The 26044-nt window shown below is 44.1% G+C and overlaps 1 protein-coding gene across 1 annotated transcript; it reads left to right on the forward strand.

The window, feature by feature from the left end:
* The first annotated feature begins 925 nt into the window (after nt 1-925).
* Nucleotides 926-24057, forward strand: LOC309569090 (uncharacterized protein). The gene is made up of 5 exons (XM_082274854.1): nt 926-1006; nt 18052-18127; nt 20327-21011; nt 22571-22617; nt 23492-24057. Exons 2-5 carry the CDS (start codon nt 18085-18087, stop codon nt 24037-24039), a joined length of 1323 nt encoding a protein of 440 aa, XP_082130980.1. The 5' UTR covers nt 926-1006; nt 18052-18084; the 3' UTR covers nt 24040-24057.
* Nucleotides 24058-26044: the final 1987 nt, after the last annotated feature.

Below are 26044 nucleotides of genomic sequence, written 5' to 3' on the forward strand. Positions count from 1 at the left end.
TCAATAAAGAGAAAAATTACAGGAAATTGAAAAGGGAATTTCAAATTTAAGGCCAAAGTAGCAGAATAATGGAATAATTCTCCCATTCAGCTGCACTACTACTGACTAAGTTTAAAATTCTCATCACAATTTTCCCTGCAATTCTAAAGTGTCAAATGTGCTCAGGTGTGCCCATACAAAAAATGTAATATGTAAATATAAATAAAGCGCAAGGTGTAAATAAGTACGATAAAACCTCATTATACTATCAGGTATAATTAGGTTTTATCGGCGCCAGGCGCACGTAACTGCACATGCGCTCACCCGCCTGAGCTTGTACGAGCTTTCCCGAGCCTGGCAGGTGCCAGAACGGCGCATGCGCAGTTACAAAGAAACCGCAACCATTTTTTTACGGGCAGCCCGATTGACGGGGGAGCTTGCAGGGACAATATAAATTACCCGGGACAGGCTCCTATTTGACGGGACTGTCCCTGCAAAAACGGGACAGTTGGCAAGTATGCAAGAGGCTAATAGGGTGTTGCCTTGCTTCGGAAGGGGGTAAGTCTTATACGGAGAGTATAGCCCAAAACCTATGTTTTAACTTGAAAATGAGGGGGGTTTTGTCTTATACACCGGATAATACGGTACTCCTTTCTGGCCTGTAAAGTCCAACTTAGTGCTATATTTTTGGTTTGGATATAAAAAACAGGATGATAGCTATATATTTGCCTCCTACTTTTGTCAGTTTAATCCAATCCTATCGAAATCGAGTCTAAATTGATCAGACGAGACGTTTAGGCTATTCTATTTTTTTGTATACGCGTTCGTACTGCGTTTAAAAATAAACATGTGGGTGCATCTGCTAAACAAGCCCTATAAGAACTCAGAGCGCGGGTTTGACCTCGATCCAGCTTTTTGCACACGGCACAGAGTTCAGTAAATAATAAAGTGGTTTCCTGGAATGGGTGGGGAGAGAGAAACGAAAGGCTGTTGTAAGGAAGTGAAACATTGCTAGATTCATCTGAACGTTTCACAGAGGTAAGAATTTGTTTAATTTTTCTGACTATCCACTAATGACTAATATCTAAACAGAGAGCTTTGCCGGGGAAACCTGAGACTCTAACATACGTCGTAGTCTAGTCTCCGACACTCCAGCTGTATTCAGGTTTAAATTGTCCAAATTGTTTTCCGTTAAAACTGCGTTTTAACCAATCACCATTTTTTTTTTTTTTTGAAGATCGGAGCTTTATATTTAATAAAGGGTTTTGAGTTTTAAAACAACGACGCGTCTGCAGTTGATTTGGCATTGCGCCAAGAAACGCTTTTCACATGAGTCATCTGAAGAGGAGCCTACAAGGCTGCAAATTTCTGTTCACAGTCAAATATAAACAGAAAACTAAGGAAAGGAGATGAAATATGCCAGTGGCAAGGAAGGCTGGCCTTATACCCATGCTCACGCGTTGACATGCGCGTTGCAGCAGAACGGACACTTTGCAATGAGACTGTGTTTTACGTAGTTGCATCGTTGGTAAGGTTGAATAAAGACAACAGACAACCTGTGAGGGTGTGTATGCATTTATGTCTCCACCCAGGGGCGTAACTACAGGGGTTGCAGGGGTCGCAATTGCAACCGGGCCCCATGACTGTGCGGCTCCCCTCTACACCTGGATAGGAGGGGGGCGGCAGGGGCAGCATGTAGAGGAATCACTGTCCTCCTTTTTCCTCCCGTAGCTGCAGGAGGAAAATGGAGGCGATCGGTTCCTCTGTATGCTGCCCCCGCCGCTCCTCCTATCCAGTTCACTTGCGTTCTGCTGTCTCTGGGCCCCTGTGTGCTCCCCTGGTCCCCCCCCCCCCCACACTGTGCTACCGGCTTCCTCCCTTCCCTCTCCTGCCGGCTGCTGCAGGGGATGTGTCACAATAGAGAACCAGGAAGAGGTCGGTAAATATGTAATTTACCAGCTCCTTCCTTTTCTGAATGGACAGAGTCATAGTCAGTGATATTGTAAAAAAATAAAATAAAATTTAAAAAAAATAATACAATTAAAATACCAAAAAATAAAAACTACTGACACCAGTGGGTGAGCTTCCAGGATCACAAAGGTCACTCTTGCGACCAGGGCCAACATGGGGGAGGCCCCAAGATGGCAGGAGGGAGGCCCACTGCAGAACTTGTGAAAGGGTCCCACTGCAAGACCATAATAAAGGGCCCTGCAACAAGAGTAAAGGGCCCCAGGATCAGTGGGAGGAGCCCCAGGCTTGAAGGGAAGAGCACTGAAGGTTCTAGTCTCCTCCTCTTCCCATATTCCTGTATATTGAGTGTGCTAAGATGCCCATGAAAAAGTTGACACCACCACTTGTGAAAAGGGAGATCCACTTCTCTACCGGTCTAATAGTTAAGAACCCTCTACGCAGCTTAAAGAGGAGCTCCAGTCTCCCCCCCAAAAAATACAAATACTGTAGCTGCTGACTTTTAATATATGGTCACTTACCTGTCCAGGAATCCAGCGATGTCCTCGTCCGAGCTGACTCTTTAATCGGCTTTGGGTTCAGGCGCCGGCACGTTAGGTAAGAGAAACCGGCGGTGAAGCCTTTCCGGTTTCCAATTGTGCATGCTCAAGCAGCGCTTTGTGAATGGTCCCGCAGTCTGCTGGGACCTGTGATGTGTCCCAAAATACTGCGGGAAGAACGAGAGGGGGCCGAACTTCTGCTCAGATCGCCACAGCGATTTGACCAGAAGTGGGATCGGGTACCTTTCAAAACCAGGTATCTGCTCCCCCTCCCCCCTAGAAAGTGCCAAATGTGGCAGTGGAGTGGAGGGCGAATGCAAACAAGCCAAACTTCCCCTTTTGGGTAAAGTTCCACTTTAAGGTGAAACCCAGTGGCGGAATTACCAGGGTCGCAAAGGTCACACTTGAGTCGCATTGATTAAGACGGCACCCATTGAACTGAATATGTTTTGACTTGTCATGCAAGACTTGTGACGCATGCCGCATGATATATCTTAGCAGTGTGAACCAGGGCTTATAAAGGGCTCGGTGATGGAAGTAAAGGGCCCTAGGCCCACAGGGAAGGGCTTTGGGCTCCAAGGGAAAACCCTTGGGCTCAGAGCGAAGGGCCTCAGGACCAGGGGAAAGGGCCCCAGGATCAGAGGAAAGGGCCCAAGGACCAATAGAAGGAGCCCCGGCGGTTACAAGAGCCCTTTATGGTTTCTTGCAGCGAGGCCCTGAAGGTTCTAGATACGCCTCTGGTTAAACCGCTTCTTGTCCAACTTCATTGAGTGACCATGAGTCCTCTTGAGCAACCTGAGACATAATAGCTTCTTCCCTATGCTAGAATCACCATTTCAATATTTATATATTGTGATCATATCACCTCTTAACCATCTCTTCTCCAGGAAAATTACGCTTAATGTGTGTAGCCTTTCCTCATAACTGAGGTCCTCCAGCTACCATAATGGTTTTGTTGCCCTTCTCTGGACTCTCTCCAGTCCCAGCACATTGTTCCTGATGACTGGTGACCAGATATGGACAGCATTCTCAAGATGTGGCCGAACCAGAGTTTTGTAAAGTATATAGTTTTAGAAGGGCTCCTCTTTGTTCATAGTAGGCTCTCAACGGCATACCTCCCAACTTTGGCCATTGGGCTGTTTGGGCGCTCACACACAAGTAAAAATACCCAGTTGAGCCCCCCAACTGCCCAGGCTCAAGGGCCCTGTTAGTGCACATTAGCGCAGTAAAAATTATGTTTGGTGGCAACGCCTTATTCAACTGCATGGCCCATGCCGCAACTGTGAGCAAAAATACTTGGCTCATGGTTGTGCCGCGGTATTCCCATTCAAAATCCCCTTCAGTTGCCTGGTAGCCATTGCTCTATCACCCACAAAAAAAGGAATCCACCAGGGATCACTTTCCAGAGGCGAGGTTGAGACTCCCGCCCATCTAAAGTACATTTTTTGACATAGGAAATTCCCCAATCACGTTTTCAGACCAAACCAAAAGACAATTTCAAACCACAAATGCACTCAGAAAATTGAAAAATCGGCCCGGCGGAGAATGGGTTCAACTGTAGCAAAAACTGTTTATTGGTTTTGGGTAAAGTGCGGAGGGGTTTGAACCTCTGTCTATTTTTTTAAATTCTGTACCCTTCATAGTAGATGTTTTGTCGGCATAGTACATTTTTCTTACTTCCTGTTCTGTTTGACACTCATCCCCTGGACAGGAAGTGAGGGGAACACTTCCAAGAACGTAATGAAGCCCTTCATCAGACTGCTAGAAAACAGAAAATTTTGTCAAACACTTACCATAATTTTTGTTTTTGGGTGCCAATCCATGGCAGAATATTACCACATGTTGCCATGTTGGTGCTAGGAAAATAGAAAATTTTAACAAATTCTTACTGTAATTTTCCTTCTCTGGTGTCAGCCTATGACAGTATACTACCACACGTAGGCTGCCATGTTGGTGCCAAAAAAAAATTCAAAATTGTATCAAACACTTACTATAATTTTTGCTTTTTGATGCCAATCCATGGCAGCATACTACCACATGTATGCCACCATGTTAGCGCCAGGTAAACAGAAAATAGTTTCAAATATTTACCGTAATTTTCCGTTCCTGGCACCAACCCATGACAGCATACTACCACATGTATGTTGCCATGTTGGCGCTAGAAAAATGGAAAATTGTATCAAATACTTACTGTAATTTTCTGTTCCTGGCGCCCATCTATTGTAGCACGTTATCTCAAAGATGTTGCTATGTTGGCAACCCGGAAAACAAAAAAGTGTATCAAATACTTACCATAATTTTCCTTTTCTGGTGTCAATCCATAGCAGCATACAATCACGTGTACTGTATGTTGTCATGTTGGTACCGGGGAAATAGAGAAATGATCAAATACTTACCATAATTTTTCTTTTCTGATGCCAACCCATGACAGCATAGCACCACGTGTATGTTGCCATATTGGTCCCAGGAAAACAAAAAATTGTATCAAGTACTTACTGTAATTTTCCTTTCCTGGCACCAATCCATGGCAGCATAGTATCACATGTATGTTGCCTTGTTGGCTCCAGGAAAGCAAAAAATTGTATCAAATACCTACCATAATTTTCCCTTTCTGGTGTCAACCTATGGCAGCTACCACATGTATGTTGCCATGTTAATGCTAGAGAAATGTATCAAATACTTACCATAATTTTCCTTTTCTGGTGTGAACCCATGACAGTATACTACCACACGTAGGCTGCCCTGTTGGTGCTAAGAAAATTGTATCAACTACTTACTGTAATTTTCTTTTTCTGATATCAACCCATGACAGCTACCACATGTTTCTTGCCATGTTGGTGCTAGAAAAATGGAAAATTGTATAGAAAATTGGAAAATTGTACCAAATTCTTACTGTAATTTTCCCTTTCTGGTGTCAACCCATGACAGCTACCACATGTATGCTGCTGTGTTGATGCTAGAAAAATGTATCAAATACTTGATGCTAGAAAAATGGAAAATTGTACCAAATTCTTACCATAATTTTCCTTTTCTGGTGTAGACCCATGCCAGTATACTACCACACGTAGGCTGTCATGTTGGTGTTAAAAAAAAAATTGAAAATGTATCAAATACTTACCGTTGTTTTCCTTTTCTGGTGTCAACCCATGACAGCATACTACCACACGTAGGTTGCCATGTTGGTGCTAGAAAAATAGAAAATTGTACCAAATTCTTACCATAATTTTCCTTTTCTGGTGTCAACCTATGACAGTGTACTACCACACGTAGGCTGCCATGTTGGTGCTAAAAAAAAATTAAAAATTGTATCAAATTCTTACTGTAATTTTCCCTTTCTGGTATGAACCCATGCCAGCTACCACATGTATGCTGCTATGTTGATGCTAGAAAAAATGTATCAAATACTTACCATAATTTTCCTCTTCTGATGTCAACCCATGACAGTATACTACCACACGTATGTTGACATGTTGGTGCTAGAAAAATGGAAAATTGTACCAAATTCTTACCATAATTTTCCTTTTCTGGTGTCAACATATGACAGCTACCACATGTATGCTGCTATGTGGATGCTAGAAAAATTTATCAAATACTTACCTTAATTTTCTTTTTCAGGTGTCAACCCATGACAGTATAGTACCACACGTAGGTTGCCATGTTGGTGCTAGAAAAATGGAAAATTGTATAAAATTCTTACTGTAATTTGCCCTTTCTGGTGTCAACCTATGGCAGCTACCACATGTATGCTGCTATGTTCATGTTAGAAAAATGTATCAAATACTTACCAAAATTTTTCTTTTCTGGTGTCACCCCATGACAGTATACTACCACACGTAGGCTGCCATGTTGGTGCTAAAAAAAATTGAAAATTGTGTCAAATTTTTACTGTAATTTTCTTTTTCTGGTGTCAACCCATGGCAGCTACCACATGTATGTTGCCATGTTGGTGCTAGAAAAATGGAAAATTGTATAGAAAAATAAAAAATTGTATCAAATTCTTACTGCAATTTGCCCTTTCTGGTGTCAACATATGACAGCTACCACATGTATGCTGCTGTGTTGATGCTAGAAAAATGTATAAAATACTCACCATAATTTTCCTTTTCTGGTGTCAACCCATGACAGTATACCACAACACGTAGGTTGCCATGTTGGTGTAAAAAATTTTTTTTAAATTGTATCAAATACATACTATAGTTTCCCTTTTCTGGTGTCAACCCATGACAGCTACCACATGTATGCTGTCATGTTGGTGCTAGAAAAATGGAAAATTGTATCAAATTCTTACTGTTTTTTTCCTCTTCTGGTGTCAACATATGACAGCTACCACATGTATGCTGCTATGTGGATGCTAGAAAAATGTATCAAATACTTACCATAATTTTCCTTTTCAGGTGTCAACCCATGACAGTATACTACCACATGTAGGCTGCCATGTTGGTGCTAAAAAAAATTGAAATTGTATCAAATACTTACCATAATTTCCCTTTTCTGGTGTCAACCTATAACACCACACGTAGGTTGCCTTTTTGGTGCTAGAAAAATGGAAAATTGTATCAAATTCTTACCGTAATTTTCCTTTCCTGGCACAGTGGAGCTTTCCTGATGCTAATCCATGGCAACATACATGGGGGTAGTATGCTGCCATCTGATACCCACCAAATAGAACGGGCATCCAAAAAAAAAAAATAATAAAATTTTAAATTGTAAACTAATTCTTAAATTAAAATGAAAAATTTAGGCATCATAAAGGTGCGAAAGAGTCACCGTCGTGGTGATTTTTTTTGTAATTTGTGCTCTTGCTCTGTGACTGAAGAGAGGTAGAGGAAGGAAAAAAACTCAGGGACTCAACTAGTTAAGTATAGGAGGAGTGTGGACATGCGCAGTTCCTAGCGTTGATGTAATACGTAGCATGTAGGAGAAAAGTATATCATTGTAACATCCGGCGAATCATTTTACGGAGGTAAGACTTTGTACAATCTATTCTAGGATTCTCTATGTGACCATTGTCTTCTCAGGAAGCTTTTCTAATGTAAAGTATGGTCTAATGTAGCGTGTGGCTCTAACAGCTGTTGTAGCGTCTCGGGACTGTATGCTGACTTCTCTAATCCTCTCCCTCAGACTTTTACCCGTCCTAATTCGGAAAACATTTCTAGCTTTGGGCGCTGTGCCAGACTACAAGTCCTGTCCTGTTCTATTCACTTCAGGACTCAGCCCCGTACGCCCCCTATGGACCAGAAGCAGAATTACATTTCTCCTATGAGGCTATTGACTGTATTGACAGTAATATTTTTGTTACTTTCGCTTTCCACTTTAACGGGGGAAAAAAAAAAATGAAATATAGCAAAAAACAGCATGATAATAATAATAAAAAAAAAAAATTAAAATAATAGCAATAATAATAATAATAATTATAATATGATAATAATAATAATAATAATAATAATAATAATAATAATAATAATAATAATAATAATAATATAATATGAAAATATTAATAATAATAATAATAACAATAGACAATTGTGACACAAATCATATTGTAATTGAATTTTATTAAAAATGATCTTTCCTTTTCAAGCTGCAGTGCTGTCATTGTCTGTAAAATGCAATATACCCCCCCCCCCCCCGCCTTACATCAGAGTCCCCCCATCGCATCAGAGTCCCCCTATCGCATCAGAGTCCCCTCTTCGCTATAGAGTCTCACCCTCATATCAGAGTACCCCCTTCACATCAGAGTCCCTCCTTCTCATCAGAGCGCCCCTTTCATTTTAGAACCCCTTATTAAAGCCCCCCCCCCCCCACATCAGACCTACCATAACACCAGAGTCCTACCTTTACACCAGAGTCCCACCTTTACACATCAGAATCCCACATTCACATTAGAGTCCCCCCTTCACATCAGAGTCCCACCTTTACATCAGTGTCTGCCTTTCACATCAGAGTACCGCCCTCCTTTCACTTTAAGCCCCCCTTACTTTAGGCTTCCCATTACACCAGAGTTTACATTTCACATCAGAGTCCACCCTTCACATTAGAGTCCCCCCTTCACATCACAGTCCACCTTTAACTTTAGAGTCCCCTCTTCGCATCAGAGGCCCCCCTTTGCATCAGAGTCCCCCCCTTCGCCTTTGCATCAGAGTCCCCACCTTTGCCTTCGCATCAGAGTCCCCCCTTCACATCACATCAGAGTCCCCCCCTTCACATCACATCAGAGTCCCCCCTTCACATCACATCAGAGTCTACCCCTCACATCAGAGTCCCCCCTTCACATCAGAACCCCCCCTTCACATCACATCAAAGTCTACCCTTCACATCACATCAGAGTCTCACTTTCATATCAGAGTCTACCTTTAACATCAGATTCCCCCCTTTACATCAGAGTCCCCTTACAGATTAAAGCCCCCCTTACATTAGACCTCCCATAACATCAGAGTCTCCCCTTTACATCAGAGTTCACCTTTTACACCAGAATCCCACCTTCTTATCAGAGTCTACCCTTCACATTGGAGTCCCACCTTTACATCAGAGTCCACCTTTCACATCAGAATCCCACCTTTACATCAGAGTCCCGCCCATCACGTCAGAGTCCCCACATCACGTCAGAGTCCCCCCATCACATCAGAGTCCCGCCCCTTCACATCAGAGTCTCTTTTTCACTTAAGAGTCCTCTTACACATTAAATCCCCCCTTCAGACCTCTCATAATATCAGAGTCTACCTTTCACATCCAAGTCCCAGCTTCACATCAGAGTCCACCCTTCACATCAGAGTCCACTCTTAATTTTAGAGCCCCTCTTCACATTATAATCTACCTTTCACATCAGAGCCCCCCTTATCATCAGAGTACTCTCCTTCACGCCAGAGTCCCCCTTTCACATTAAAGCCCCCCCTCTTTACATCAGAGCTTCTCATCACATCAGAGGCCACCTTTCACATCAGAGGCCACCTTTCACATCAGAGTCCCACCTCCACATCAGAGCCCCCCTTCACATCAGAGTCAACCCTTCACAACAGAGTCTACCTGTCTCATCAGTGTCCCCCCTTCACATCAGAGTCTCCTATTACATCAGAGTCCTCCCTTCATATAAGAGTCTACCCTTCACATCAGAGTCTCACCTTCATATCAGAACCCCTCCTTCACATCAGAGTCTACCTTTCACATCCCTGGTGTACATCATTGGCACTGGAGCCTGTAGGCACAACACATTTGGCACCCTTATTGACACCCCTCTTCTAGGATCACTTTTTTGGCACAAATAATGTTTGAATAATACATTTGTGAATTTATTGAAGAATTGTGGTAAGGTTTATACAGGATAAAATTAACCCCCCCGTCTATAGACTGAAGCCTATAGTGCCTAATGATAGACCTGACTATCATTGTATGTACTTTCTGTATTTTATTTCTGTACTTTCTCAGGGAGTGTTAGCGAGATTAGATGTTTTGTAAAGACTAAGCCGGAGTTTTTACAGAACTTGTCTAACCGGTTGACCTTCTTAGTAATAATTAACTAACGCAAATAGACTCAGGGAGCTGCAAACATTTCTGTTTCACTGTTGTCATCATCACAGAAATCCCTTCCCTGAGAAACGCCATTCAGCCATCGCTGGTGTGCACGTAGTCAGGAAGTGGCTGCAAAGAGGTGACAGCAGATCAGCAGTGCTGAGAGGTAACAAAGGGTTAAAAAGTAAAAAAAAAAATGTATTTTATTGATTTATTGATTGGAAATTGTTTAGGCACACCTCAACTTTTTGAGATGGGGAAGGACGGACTCTGCTTAGCACAGTTTTGAGGATTGACATGTTTGGTATCTATCTATTGGACTCAATCTTTGGTACATAAAATTTGGGATTAAATTGTGTTGGGTGTATTTCTTCCTGAAAATACCGCTTTTAAACAATTATATAAATAATATTTAATATTTTTAATATATTTAATTATATTTTATATAATATTTAAATAATATTTAAATAATATTTATAATTATATAAATATTGTATGATTTACAAAATTGCAACTATCGTCTTTTTATTCTACAGGGCCTCAGCTTTCAAGGAATGTATTTTTATTTTTTATTTTTTGGGAGGGGGGAGGGGTCAGTGACCACTTGCCGACCATCCTATAGCAGCTTTACTACTATATGGCGGTTGTTCTGCGCAGGATCACGTATATATACGTGATCCTGCATTTCCTGGTCTTCGGTGCGCGATCAGGTACCTGCTGATTCTACACAGTGGGAGCCAATCAGCGGGTCCCATGGACTCGATGTGCGTTGGAACCCGTCGATCATGCAGGAGAGAGGGAGAACAGGCAATCTTCCTATGTAAACAAGCCAGATCACCATTCTGTTAGTAGGGTAGGCATGGATCCTGTATTCCTGCAAAGCAGAGACACGGATCCATGCCTTCCCCTAGTAAAGGAACCTCCCCCCACTACACTAAAAACACTGACTAGGCACAGATTTAACCCTTTGATCTCCCCTGATGTTAACCCAATGTCATTAGTACAGTGACAGTGCATATTTTTAGCACCGATCCCGTATTAGTGTCACTGTTCCCCAAAAAGTTTCAAAAGTGTCAGTTAGTGTCCGATTTGCCCGCCGCAATATCGCAGTCCTTCTATAAGTCGCTTATCCCCACCATTACTAGTAAAAAAAAATAATAATAAATAAAAATATCTCAAAGTTGGTAGACGCGATAACTTTTGCACAAACCAATCAAATCAATATACGCTTATTGAGATTATTTTTTAACCAAAAATATGTAGCAGAACACATATTGGCCTAAACTGATGAAGAAATTAGATTTTTTTTTTTTTTTACATTTTCTTTTTATTAGATATGTTTTTAAGCAAAAAGTAAAAAATATATATATATATATATTTTTTTTTTAAATTGTCGGTCGTTTTTAGTTTATAGCACAAGAAATACAAACCACAGAGGTGATCAACCAATCAAAATACGCTTATTGGGATTTTTCTTTTCTACCAAAAATATGTAGTAGAATACATATTGGCCTAAACTGATGAAGAAATTCGATTTTTTTTTTTTTTTTATTATTATTATTAGATATGCTTTTTAGCAAAAATAAAAAATATTGTTTTTTTTTTTTCAAAATTGTCGGTCGTTGTTTTTGTTTATAGCGCAAAAAATAAAAACCACAGAGGTGATCATGATCAACCAATCAAAGTACGCTTATTGGGATTTTTCTTTTTTTACTAAAAATATGTAGCAGAATACATATTGGCCTAAACTAATGAAAAAAAAATATTTTTTTTATTAGATATGTTTTTTAGCAAAAAGTAAAAAATATATATATATTTTTTAAAATTGTCGGTCGTTTTTTGTTTATAGCGCAAAAAATCACAGAGGTAATCATCCAACCAAAATACGCTTATTGGGATTTTTCTTTTTTTACCAAAAATATGTAGCAGAATACATATTGGCCTAAATGATGAAAATAAATGCAGAGGTGATCAAATACCATCTAAAAGTAAGCTCTATTTGTGGGGAAAAAAAGGACAAAAATGTTATTCGGGTACAGCGCCGCACTTGTCAGTTAAAAAAACGCAGTGCCGTATCGCAAAAAATGGCCTGGTCAGGAAGGGGGGTAAATCTTCCAGGGCTGAAGTGGTTACGCTTTTTAACATTTGTATAAGAAAAAAAAAAAAAAAAGAAGAAGAAGTGGTTAAAATGACACGAGGAGCGTAGGCGTAGATGATTTACATTAGCTCAGACTACGGGAGCTGCCGGTAACTGTGGACTTTGGTTTTCTTCCTTATTGTGTTCTTAGTCTTTGGGTCTAAAAGTCAGGAAAGTCAGCAATTTCATCGCAATAAATGCAATCTCTTCGTGACTGATTGCATTTCCATGTACTTTTTAAGCTAGCAAGAGTTTACTGCATCTGCAAGATCTGTTCCTTATTTTGTGACCATTAAAGAGGACCTGTACTGTGGTAGCCGTGCTCCTCAAAGGCAGAGGGCAAAAGACTAGTCACCAGTATGACCCCATGTGGTCTTCCTGAAGCAGATCTTTTCCCCATTACGGGCTTAACATACTTTGTCCTGCACTTTCTGTGTGGAGGCAGCCATCTTGGTGGAGAAGAAGGTTCTATGTTTCCTTATGTCAGAGCTGCCCCCCCCCCCCCTTACTGGTGATCTAATGTCCTGTGGGATTATGATGAAAATGCAGCAGAAGGGGTGAAGGAAGCATAGATGCACAAAACAATGAAGCAGGTGCAGGGGGAGCCTTGCACTGCAGGTCCTCAGGTTCAGCTTCCCCTCCAGCAAGGAGAAGAGTGAGGTTCAGCTTCCCCTCCAGCAAGGAGAAGAGTGAGGTTCAGCTTTCCCTCCAGCAAGCAGAAGAGTGAGGTTCAGCTTCCCCTCCAGCAAGGAGAAGAGTGAGGTTCAGCTTCCCCTCCAGCAAGGAGAAGAGTGAGGTTCAGCTTTCCCTCCAGCAAGCAGAAGAGTGAGGTTCAGCTTCCCCTCCAGCAAGGAAAACAGTGAGGTTCAGCTTCCCCTCCAGCAAGGAAAACAGTGAGGTTCAGCTTCCCCTCCAGCAAGGAGAAGAGTGAGGTTCAGCTTCCCCTCCAGCAAGGAGAAAAGTGAGGTTCAGCTTTCCCTCCAGCAAGGAGAAGAGTGAGGTTCAGCTTCCCCTCCAGCAAGGAGAAGAGTGAGGTTCAGCTTCCCCTCCAGCAAGGAGAAGAGTGAGGTTCAGCTTCCCCTCCAGCAAGGAGAAGAGTGAGGTTCAGCTTCCCCTCCAGCAAGGAGAAGAGTGAGGTTCAGCTTCCCCTCCAGCAAGGAGAAGAGTGAGGTTCAGCTTCCCCTCCAGCAAGGAAAACAGTGAGGTTCAGCTTCCCCTCCAGCAAGGAGAAGAGTGAGGTTCAGCTTCCCCTCCAGCAAGGAGAAGAGTGAGGTTCAGCTTCCCCTCCAGCAAGGAGAAGAGTGAGGTTCAGCTTCCCCTCCAGCAAGGAGAAGAGTGAGGTTCAGCTTCCCCTCCAGCAAGGAGAAGAGTGAGGTTCAGCTTCCCCTCCAGCAAGGAAAAGAGTGAGGTTCAGCTTCCCCTCCAGCAAGGAGAAGAGTGAGGTTCAGCTTCCCCTCCAGCAAGGAGAAGAGTGAGGTTCAGCTTCCCCTCCAGCAAGGAGAAGAGTGAGGTTCAGCTTCCCCTCCAGCAAGGAGAAGAGTGAGGTTCAGCTTCCCCTCCAGCAAGGAGAAGAGTGAGGTTCAGCTTCCCCTCCAGCAAGGAGAAGAGTGAGGTTCAGCTTCCCCTCCAGCAAGGAGAAGAGTGAGGTTCAGCTTCCCCTCCAGCAAGGAGAAGAGTGAGGTTCAGCTTCCCCTCCAGCAAGGAAAAGAGTGAGGTTCAGCTTCCCCTCCAGCAAGGAGAAGAGTGAGCAGCACAGAAGTGGCATCATCGGATGACTGGTGGGGTAAAAATGACAGAGAAAGCACAGATCCACAGAATGAATGAAATAAAAGCAGAGAGATCCTTGCTCTACAGGTCCTTAGGTACAGCTTCCTTACCAGCCAGGAGAACAGTGAGGAGCACAGAAGTGGCATTATCAGATGACTGGCGGGGTAATCATAGTGATAACTCAAGCACAGATCCACAGAATGCATGAAACAGAAGTAGGGAGATCCTTGCACTGCAGTTCCTCAAGTTCAGCTTCCCCTCCAGCAAGGAGAAGAGTGAAGTTCAGCTTCCCCTCCAGCAAGGAGAAGAGTGAGCAGCACAGAAGTGGCATCATCGGATGACTGGTGGGGTAAAAATAGTGATAGAGAAAGCACAGATCCACAGAATGAATTAAATAAAAGCGGGGAGATCCTTTCTCTACAGGTCCTTAGGGACAGCTTCCTTACCAGCGAGGAGAACAGTGAGCAGCACAGAAGTGGCATCATCGGATGACTGGTGGGGTAAAAATAGTGATAGAGAAAGCACAGATCCACAGAATGAATGAAATAAAAGCAGGGAGATCCTTGCTCTACAGGTCCTTAGGTACAGCTTCCTTACCAGCCAGGAGAACAGCGAGCAGCACAGAAGTGGCATCATCGGATGACTGGCTGGGTAATAATAGTGATAGCGCAAGCACAGATCCACAGAATGAATGAAACAGAAGCAGGGAGATCCTTGCGCTGCGGGTCCTCAGGTTCAGCTTCCCCTCCAGCAAGGAGAAGAGTCAGCAGCATAATAGTGTCATCATCTGATGATTGGTGGGGTAATGATAGAGGTAGAAAAAGCACAGATCTACAGGATTGATGAAACAGAGGCAAGGAGATCCTTGCACAGCAGGTCCTCAGGTACAGCTTCCCCTCCAGCAAGGAGAACAGTGAGCAACGCAGTAGTAGCCTGGCGGGGTAATGATAGAGATAGAGCAAGCACAGATCCACAGAATGGATAAAACAGAAGCAGAGAGATACTTACAATGCGGGTCCTCAGGTTCAGCTTCCCCTCCAGCAAGGAGAAGAGTGAGCAGCATAATAGTGCCATCATCTGATGACTGGTGGGGTAGTGACAGAGGTAGAGCAAGCACAGATCCACAGAATGGATGGAACAGAAGCAGGGAGATCCTTGCACTGCAGGTCCTCAGGTACAGCTTCCTCTCCAGCAAGGAGAACAGTAAGCAGCACAGTAGTGGCATCATCTGATAACTAATGGAGTAAAGATAGAGGTAGAGAACGCACAGATCTACAAAATGGGTGAAACAGAAGCAGGTCGATCCTTGCACTGCAGGTCCTCAAGTACAACTTCTCCTCCAGCAAGGAGAACAGTGAGCAGCACATTAGTGGCATCATCTACTAATGATAGAAGTTGAGCAAACACAGATCCACAAAATGGATGAAACAGGAGCAGGGAGATCCTTGCCCTGGAGATCCTCAGGTACAACATCTGCTCCAGCAAGGAGAATAGTGAGCATCAGAGTACTACTGCAGTGGAGTCCCCCCCTTGTTTAGTAGTGAGTCTAGCCAGGCTACAATTTATACAATACCCAGGACTTATGGATATGCCCCAGACATAAAAACCCCACTGCTTCTCCCCCTCTAGTGCTCAGAGAGACCATACCTGATGGGACAGCAGTGGCTGGGTACATGAGGTGTAACTGGCACTTTGTCTTATATATTTGTGTCCAGCATGTGGACCATCGGCAAAGAGCACAAGAGTGGGTACCTCCTGCCCAAACCCCAGTCACTGTGGTGGACACTGTGCTAGCTGACGTCAGAGTACTGCCCTTACAGTGGGGTGGCATTGCCTTCAGCTGACTGAACCTCCAGACAGTGCTGTATTTTGGCCTAGGCCAACAAGGCCCAGGCCTAGGGTGGCACTTTGTAGGGTGGCAGCAAAAAAGCCACCCCCTCCACCTGAGACTCTATTGGCCACTGTTTGTTAGAGCCGCCTCTCTCGCCCCCCCCTCTCTCTCTCACCCCCCTCTCTCATCCTCGCTCTCTCTCTCTCATCCCCCCTCTCTCATCCCTCTCTCTCTCTCTCATCCTCTCTCTCTCTCTCTCTCTCTCTCTCTCTCTCTCTCTCTCATCCTTCCTCTCTCACCCCCTCTCTCTTTCATCCCCCCTCTCTTACCCACTCTCTCTCTCACCATCCCCCCTCTCTCTCTCTCTCACCCACCCCCTCTCTCTCCCCCTCACCCACCCCCTCTCTTTCTTCCTCACCCCCCCCTCTCTTTCTCCCTCACCCCCCCCTCTCTCTTTCACCCCCCCCTCTCTCTCCCTCTCACCCCCCCCCTCTCGAGAGATCTCAGGGGTTCATGCTGGGACTTGTAGTCCTTCAATTTTGGAGGGAGTCACATCTGTTAAAAAAGGAGTGGGGCAAATTTACATAGAAGGGGGGGAAGGGCACCCAAATTTAGTCTTGCCTAGGGCAGCACAAAACCAAAATACACCCCTGCCTCCAGACCAAAGAATCCTCCAGCCATACCATGAGGATCCCTGCAGTCAGCTACATAAATTATCAGCTACAACCAGCCTCCTAGTGAGAGAGGCGTTACACTCCTTTCCCAGGGAGCTGCAAGTGACTGCATTACATGATAATATTTCAGTTTGTTTTGCAAGTGAATATTCTCTAGGAATCAGTTATACTTTATTGCCACCTAGTGATCAAGTGTGGAAACTACTGCTACCATCTATGTTACTGTATTTGGTTCCATAGACTGTTATACCCTGTTCAATACTGATTGCATACTGTTTTATCTATCTGCCTTATTATTCACCCTACAATAATTCAGTAAACACCAAATTGCACATTGCTGTTTGTCTAATCATTTGGCCGATATTGTTGCATAACAGTGACATCATCAAACCTCACTCCAGATCTGGTGAGACCAAGAGTCAGAGGGAGAAGTACCTTTGATGATCTCATACTGCAGATATTCAGCTAAAGGTGCAGAAGGTGCATGGCTATTTTCCAGGAGGACTTTGAGACAAGATTAATATTTTCAGGGTGCTTTTAGTCACAAATAACTTTTCTAGATGTTCCTATAACATAGCATCTTCACTGAGTCCAGGTCTATTTTAAACCCATTACTTTCTCTGACAGTCCTGTTCTCCTTCTGAGGTATCACAATCTTCACAATACAATAATATGGGGTAGGATCTAGCAGCTTGGAATACCTGCAACAGCCCTGGAGGTAGAACGTGACCATATCATTAGTGTGAGGTCCAGTGGTGTATGTTGATTTTGTGCTGCCCTAGGCAAGACTAAAATTGAGCGCCCCCCTCCCCGTCCTATGTAAATTTGCCCCACTCCTTCCTTTTTAACGGATGTAACTCCCTCAAAAATTGAAAGACTACAAGTCCCAGCATGAACCCCTGAAATCTCATGGGGGGGGGGTGATTGAGGGATGAGAGAGAGAGAGAGAGAGGGGGATGAGAGAGAGAGAGAGAGAGAGAGGGGGGGATGAGAGAGAGGAGGGGGGTTGAGAGAGAGAGAGAGAGACAGAGAGGGGGGTGAGAGAGAGGGGGGATGAGAGAGGAGGGGGGATGAGAGAGAGAGGGGGATGAGAGAGAGGGGGGTTGAGAGAGAGGGGGGATGAGAGAGAGGAGGGGGGATGAGAAAGAGAGAAGGGGGATGAGAGAGAGGAGGGGGGATGAGAGAGAGAGAGAGAGAGAGAGGGGGGATGAGAGAGAGGGGGGATGAGAGAGGGGGGATGAGAGAGGGGGGGATGAGAGAGAGAGGGGGATGAGAGAGAGGGGGATGAGAGAGAGAGGGGGGATGAGAGAGAGAGAGAGAGAGAGAGAGAAGGGGGTGAGAGAGCGAGGGGGGGTGAGAGAGAGAAGAGGGGGTGAGAGAGAGAGGGGGGTAAGAGAGAGAGAGAGGGGGGTGAGAGAGGCGGCTCTTGCAATCAGTGACCAATAGAGTCTCAGGTGGAGGGGAGCAGCTTTTTTGCTGCCCCCCTGCAAAGTGCTGCCCTAGGCCTGGGCCTTGTCGGCCTAGGCCAAAATACAGCACTGGTGAGGTCATAACCACAAATCCACTCTGCCAAAGAGGAAGAATGTACTAGGGCTGTAGATATAGTAGGAAGTTTCTGTGCTTTTAACATTTTGTTTTTTACTCTTTTAGCCCCATGGGAGAAACCAGTTAACTGAAAGGAAGATGGATTATGATTTATTATCAATAGTTCTACTGGTTACACACAGTAAGTTTATATTAATGTTCTCCAATGTGTTCTTGTAACTCAGGCAAAGGGGCGATGGATTGAACTACTACCTACTGTAAAGGTATAGGCTGGTCGTATTGTAATGAACCTGGAAGAAGGGACCTTCTACTGGGCATTTTATACCAACTAAATGGGATTTCCGCTTTTTTGGTTTACTCACAGTGCCCCTCAGAACTCATGGTGCCCCTCAGTACCCATAGTGCCCCTCAGTACTCATAGTGCTCCTCATCTTACTCATAGTGCCCCTCGGAACTCATGGTGCCCATCAGTACTCATAGTGCCCCTCATCTTACTTACAGTGCCCATCATCTACCTCACAGTGCCCCTCAGAACTCATAGTGCCCCTCATCTTACTCACAGTGCCCCTCAGGACTCATGGTTCCCCTCAGAACTCATGGTGCCCCTCAGTACTCATAGTGCCCCTCATCTTACTCACAGTGCCCCTCATCTTACTCACAGTGCCCCTCATCTTACTCACAGTGCCCCTCGGAACTCATAGTGCCCCTCATCTTACTCACAGTGCCCTTCAGTACTCACAGTGCCCCTCAGCTTACTCACAGTGCCCCGCAGTACTCAAAGTGCCCCTCGGTACTCACAGTGCCCCTCAGTACTCACAGTGCCCCTCATCTTACTCACAATGCCCCTCAGCTTACTCACAATGCCCCTCAGTACTCACAGTGCCCCTCATCATACTCACAATGACCCTCAGTACTCATAATGCCCATCAGCTTACTCACAGTGCCCCTCAGCACTCACAGTGCCCCTTGGTACTCACAGTGCCCTTCAGTACCCACAGTGCCCCTCAATGTCCCACAGCTTACTCACAGCACCCTTCAGCTTACTCACAGTGCCCCTCAGCTTAATCAAAGTGCCCTTTGGTACTCACAGTGCCCCTCGGCTTTTATCACAGTGCCCATCAATACTTACAGCCTCCCTTGGTTTACTCACATTGCCCCTCAGTTACACATAATGCCCTCTGAACTAACAGCTCCCTTTAATACTTGCAGTGCCCCTTAATTATACACTGCTCCTTGGTTACTCACAGTGTCCCTCAGTTACACATTGCCCCTAGGTTACAAACAGTGCCCCTCATTACTCACAGTTACCCTTGCTACTCACAGTGCCCCTTGGTTACTTTCAGTGCCCCTCAATAATCACAGTGCCCTTCAGCACTCACTTTGACCCTTGATTACTCGCAGTGCCCCTAGGTACTCACAGTGTCTCTCAGTTTTTATGACATTTCCCCCAAATTACTCACAGTGCTCCTCAGTTTTTATGACAGTGCCCCTCAGTACTCACAGTGCCCCTTGGTACTCGCCCTCAGTGGTTCTCCCAGTACTCTCAGTTTACACAGTACCTCTCTGCTCGCTCTTCTTCTCCCAATGCTTAGTAGTCTTTCAGAGTGTTTCCCCTACAGCTCCCACACTGCAGCCCACATGTACTCCCACACCTCCAGCTGCTCCAGCATGTCTTCCCAAAGTCCACCACATCGCTCCAGTGATCCCAGCCCTCGGCATCTGCACCATCCCAGCTACTCTGGTACCCCATCGATCCCGTTCATGCCTTTCACCGCACTTCTCAATTCACTTTAGCGATCACTCCAACAATAGCCCCACTCCAGTAATCACTTCAACAATCACCCCCCTCCAGTGATCACTCCAACAATCGCCCCACTCCAGTGATCATTTCAACAATGGCCCCACTCCAGTGATCCCTCCAACAATTGTCCCACTCCAGTGATCACAGCAACAATCACCCCACCCCAGTGATCATTTCAACAATTGCCCCACTCTAGTGATCACTTCAACAATCACCCCACTCCAGTGATCACTCCAACAATCGCCCCACTCCAGTGATCATTTCAACAATTGCCCCACTCCAGTGATCACTTCAACAATCACCCCACTCTAATGATCACTCCAACAATCGCCCCACTCTAGTGATCATTTCAACAATCGCCCCACTCCAGTGATCAATCCAACAATTGTCCCACTCCAGTGATCACAGCAACAATCACCCCACCCCAGTGATCATTTCAACAATTGCCCCACTCCAGTGATCACTCGTGGTGGCTCCTACTCTACATTCACTAACCTCTGGGGAAAATTTCCTTGCAAAGTGAAGAGCCTATTTACCTTAAATCAACCCCAATTACACACATTTCTGTTTTTTGTCTAGGTGTCACCTCTGAAAGTTTTGATAAAAAATATATAGTTTGTTACAAGGAGGAAGAGGTCAATCTATTGCTGCCTCAACACTTACTAAATCAAACAGAGTATGTTTGGAAAAAAAAAGAAGATCATATCGCCACGAGTTATGGAAATGGATCCCTAGAAATTCCGCTCATCAGATACAGAGAAAAATTAGACTGCGCTCATGGTGGATCACTGATTATAAAGGCTCTGTTTTGGGAAGACGGAGACGAATATTCAGTGGATATAACGACAAATGATAACAGTCGCTCCTCAATACAGTATCACATCATTGCTCAAAGTGAGTCGTTATTGTTTTTTATTTTTGGACCAACACCTCTGAAATGTTTGTTGATCTTGGCTGCATCTCTCTTTACTCCCATGTGTCCATATTTATTAGCGGGGCTGCAATTTACATTAAAGAAGGTGTCTCCAAATGATGGCCATTGGGCCACATCTGGCTCACTACAAGACCTGGCAGGGGCAAATCCTCAACATGCACAGACTAGGATTCAGGTCAGCAGAGGCTGTCTATGGTCTCCTATTCTCACCACCCAACCCCTGCCCGAGGACCAACAGCATCCTGGCAACCAATGGAATTTTTGCTTCAGACTTCACAAGAGGACAGCACTTTCTCTGTCCAGACCTGCTGTACTTCTGGCTTCTGCTTTGTAGATGAAAGGGGGACTAATAGGGGACTCTGACACAAGGAAGGGGATGCTGATGAGGACTCTGAAAATTTCACTTTAAAATAGGAGATAAGAAATCTCTCATAATTCTCTGAAAGTGATCACTGAACCTACAGAGGTTTTGTCAAGCTAGCAGGGATGGTGGGAACCCCTCATAATGGGTATAGCAGATGTACAGACCCCAGACCTCAGCACAGGGGTGGTGGAAACCCCTCATAATGGGCACAGCAGGTGTACAGACCATGGAACTCAGCACAGAGATGGTGGAAACCCTTCATAATGGGTATAGCAGATGTACAGACCAGGGAACTCATCACTGGGATGGTGGGAACCCTTCATATTGGGCACAGCAGGTGTACAGACCCAGGAACTCAGCTCAGGGATGGTGGGAACCCTTCATAATGGGCTCAGCAGGTGTACAGACCCAGGAACTCAGCTCAGGGATGGTGGGAACCCTTCATAATGGGTATAGCAGATGTACAGACCAGGGAACTCATCACTGGGATGGTGGGAACCCTTCATATTGGGCACAGCAGGTGTACAGACACAGGAAGTCAGCTCAGGGATGGTGGGAACCCTTCATAATGGGTTCAGCAGGTGTACAGACCCAGGAACTCAGCACAGGGATGCTGAAAAACCCTCCTAATGTGCACAGCAGGTGTACAGTCCCAGGAATTCAGCACAGGGATGGTGGGAACCCTTCATAATGGGCACAGTAGGTGTACAGACCCAGGAGTCAGCTCAGGGATGATGGGAACCCCTCATAATGGGTATAGCAGGTGTACAGACCCCAGACCTCAGCACAGGGGTGGTGGAAACCCCTCATAATGGGCACAGCAGGTGTACAGACACAGGAAGTCAGCTCAGGGATGGTGGGAACCCTTCATAATGGGCACAGTAGGTGTACAGACCCAGGAGTCAGCTCAGGGATGATGGGAACCCCTCATAATGGGTATAGCAGGTGTACAGACCCCAGACCTCAGCACAGGGGTGGTGGAAACCCCTCATAATGGGCACAGCAGATGTACAGACACAGGAAGTCAGCTCAGGGATGGTGGGAACCCCTTATAATGGGCACAGCAGGTGTACAAACCCAGGAATTCAGCACGGGGATGGTGGGAACCCTTCATAATGGGAACCGCAGGTATCCAGACCAAGGGACTCAGTGAAGGGAAGGTGGGAACTCTTTATATTGGGCACAGCAGGCATACAGACATGGAAACTTAGCACAGGGATGGTTGGAACCCCTTATAATGGGCATAACAGGTATACAGACCCGGAAACTCAGTGTGGGGTTGGTGGGAACCCCTTTTAATGGGCCCAGCAAGTGTACAGACCCAGGAACCCGTGGGGATGGTGGGAACACCTCATAATGGACACAGTAGGCACAGAAGACTTAGTGAATGTATTCACTTACAGCAACTGATGGATTGGTGATCTATGTATGATTTTGGTATGTGGGGCATGGTTACTGATATGGACTGAAATGCAAATTTGACATTGTTAACTCTAAAATAACCTTGCTGAAAAATTTATGAAAGCCCTTTCTCTTCCCCTGCAGGTCATAAGTACATCGAACATAATACAGGTATGTATGAAAAATATGAACTTCTGCATACCTTTTCCCAGGTCAATGACTGCTAGGTGGTGAGATCACAATATGGGTGAACACCTCGAAACACAAGCCAACAATGGTAGCTCCATATCTCCATCCTGATGGGCCCCTTTCTCCATCCTGATGGGACATCATGATGAATAATTTTAATTATTATTAATATTATTATTCTCATATAAGATTTATATAGCGCCAACACTTTTTCTAGAGATTTACAATATAAAGGGGGACAGTACAATTACATGACAGTTCAATAAAGGAGAAATAAGAGGGCCCTGCTCACGCAGCTTACAATCTAAAGGGAGGGAGAGGTGGTACAAAAGGTAATAACTGCAGAGGATGATCTGACTGAAAATGGACAAAGTACAGTTTTAGGTGGAGGTGGAGTAGGCATCCCTGAATAAATGGGGATGGCCTTAAGGAAGACAGGGTAGAAGGTAACCAGATATCCTGGGGTAGGGAGTTTCAGAGGATGGGAGAGATTCTGGAGTAGTCTTGGGAGGAGGTAACAAGGTAGCTAGAAAGCAAGATGTCTTGAGAGGACGATTTGGGCAATACCTCATGATGCGGTTGGTGATGTAGCTGGGGGCAGTGTTGTGGATGGCGTTGTACGCTGTGGTTAGTATTTTGAATTTTTTATGTTGAACGAGTGGAAGCCAATGAAGGGATTGGCACAGATGGGCAGCTGCCATGGATCAGTTAGTAAGAAGTATAATTCTGGCAGCAGCAGTCATAATGGACTGAAGGGGGGATAACCTGTGTAAAGGTAGGCCAGTGAGGAGAGAGTTGTAGTAGTCAAGGCGAGAGATAACCATGGAGTGAATAAGTCATTTGGTGGTGTAGTTAGTTAAGAAGCGACGGATTCTGGAAAAGTTGCGAGAGTCAGGACGACAAGATTTAGCCAGTGAATGGAAGTGGGGCTTGGAGGGGAGGTCAGAGTCCAGGATTACACCTAGCACCCTGGCATGTGTGAAGGGACCAATAATTGTGATATTGATCTTAATGGTATTTGGCACATACTTACTTGTATTAACCAATGTATATTATGAATCTTCTTTTGAAGGCCCAACACTTGTAGATGCTACAGTTGGAGAAAACTTAATCCTGCCACTGGAAGATGGTGTAATTGAAAAAAGTGAAATCGTAGAGATTGATTGGCTCACCGAGAGATGGGTTTACTTGGCTGCAACAAATGTTGATGGAAACATTCGCATTCTAGAGAAAAAGTATGAAGGCCGCTTGTCCAGCTCACCAAATGGCTCCCTAATTTTCAGTAACGTAATGAGGAGAAATCAAGGAGTGTACAGAGCCTGCATTCTTTCAAATAAAGGAAAAATAGTGGAGCGAATGTACCGGGTCTGCATTTCTGGTGAGTTTCCCTTGGGAAGTCTGTAGAGTATAGATGGGTGACATGTAGTTGCAGATTAAGAAACGCATTTTACTGGTCCAGCACTTCAGCCTCCAATGTCACTTTCATGCCTCTAGTCTTCTCATTGCATAGTATATCGGCATCACTATAAAACTTATAAAACTCTGGTCCGGCCACATCTGGAGTACTCTGTCCAGTTCTGGTCACCGTTCCTCAGAAAGGATGTGCTGGAACTGGAAAGAGTCCAAAGAAGGGCAACTAAGCTAGTTTGGAGATTGGAGGACCTAAAATATGAGGAGTGTTTACAAGCGCTTCATTTATTCTCCCTAGCCACATCCCAGCCACATCTGGAGTACTCTGTCCAGTTCTGGTCACCGATCCTCAAAAAGGATGTGCTGGAACTGGAAAGAGTCCAAAGAAGGGCAACTAAGCTAGTTAGGGGATTGGAGGACGTAAATTATGAGGAGCCTTTACAAGCACTTAATTTATTCTCCCTAGCCACATCCCGGCCACATCTGGAGTACTCTGTTCAGTTCTTGTCACCGATCCTCAGAAAGGATGTGCTGGAACTGGAAAGAGTCCAAAGAAGGGAAACTAAGCTAGTTAGGAGATTGAAGGACCTAAATTATGAAGAGCATTTACAAGCGCTTGATTTATTCTCTCTAGAGAAGAGACGACTGTGAGGGGACATGATAGTGATTTACAAATACCTCAACGGTAATCTCAGCATAGAAAAAAAAACAATTCAGTCGCAAAGAATGTTAGAGGACACGAGGCTATACAATGCGACTAGAGGAGAAGTGATTTAACCTCAGGCTAAGGAAGGGTTTTTTTACAGTAAGGTCCATAAGATTGTGGAACTCTCTTCCACAAATGGTGGTAACTGCGGGGAGTATGGCTACTATTAAAAGACTTTTGGAGTACATCTTCAAGATCAAAACATTCAGGGGTATGGGAAATTAATATGTCCACACACACCTCCACAGGTTGAACTGGATGGACTGTTGTCTTTATTCAACCTCAACTAGGCAAAGATGCCATTTAGAGTTCATCATCACAATAAAGCCAAATAAATGCAACAGTTACCCCAATGCTTAGAAAGTCAAATACCAAAAAAACATTGAAATGTATTAAACATATTAGAAATGTTGAGGTTTAGTGGCATATTCTGGAAAAAGTGTTTCCATCTTCACCCTTGGCCAGTGCCAAAAACACTGATTCTAAATAATTTTAAATATTTAAAAGGTTGATATTTAGTGGTTTATTCTGAAAAATCTCTCAATTTCCACCCTTGGCAAATACCAAAAACACTGATTTAAAATTAATTTTAAAAATATTAAAAATGTTGATGTTTGGTGGTTTATCCTGAAAGATTTCTCCATCTCCACCCTTGGAAAATGCAAAAAAAAAAAAAAACATTGATTCAAAATGAATTAAAAAATATTACAAATGTTGATATTTAGTGGTTTCCAAAAAAAGTTCTCCATGGCCCTTCTGAGAAATGTCCCCATCCCCAACTATGACAAATGCCCCAAAAAAATACATTAAAAAAATATTTTAAAAAGTTGATATTTTGTGATTTATTCCGAAAAAAAAGTTCTCCATCTCCACCTTTTGGAAAAGGCCAAAAATTATTCATTCAAAATTAACTTTAAAATATTAAAAATGTTGATATTTAGTGGTTTATTCTGTAAAAGTTCTAAAGTTTCCACCCTTGGCAAATTACAAAAAACATTGTTTCAAAATAAATTAAAAAAAATATATTTTTAAAAAGTTGATATTTCCTGGTTTATTCCGAAAAAAAGTTCTCCAGCTTCACCCTTGGGAAATGCCAAAAAAACATTGATTCAAAATGAATTACAAAATATAAAGATGTTGATATTTAGTGGTTTCCAAAAAAGGTTCTCCATGGCCAACCTTTGGAAATGCAAAAAAAATATTGATTCAAAATGAATTTAAAATATATAAAAAATGTTGATGTTTGGTTTATTCTGAAGAATGTCCCCATCCCCAACTATGACAAATGCCCCC

Source organism: Pelophylax lessonae (assembly GCF_965119305.1).
Source record: "Pelophylax lessonae genome assembly, chromosome: 13".
Taxonomy (NCBI): domain Eukaryota; kingdom Metazoa; phylum Chordata; class Amphibia; order Anura; family Ranidae; genus Pelophylax; species Pelophylax lessonae.

Excerpts from the sequence above, each read along its gene's own strand:
- LOC309569090 (XM_082274854.1), top strand. The coding sequence starts at position 18,085 with ATGGATTATGATTTATTATCAATAGTTCTACTGGTTACACACA. Across the intron at positions 18,128-20,326 it reads AGTTCTACTGGTTACACACA|GTGTCACCTCTGAAAGTTTT; the intron begins GTAAGTTTATAT and ends TTTTTTGTCTAG. Across the intron at positions 22,618-23,491 it reads GTACATCGAACATAATACAG|TTAAGAAGCGACGGATTCTG; the intron begins GTATGTATGAAA and ends TGGTGTAGTTAG.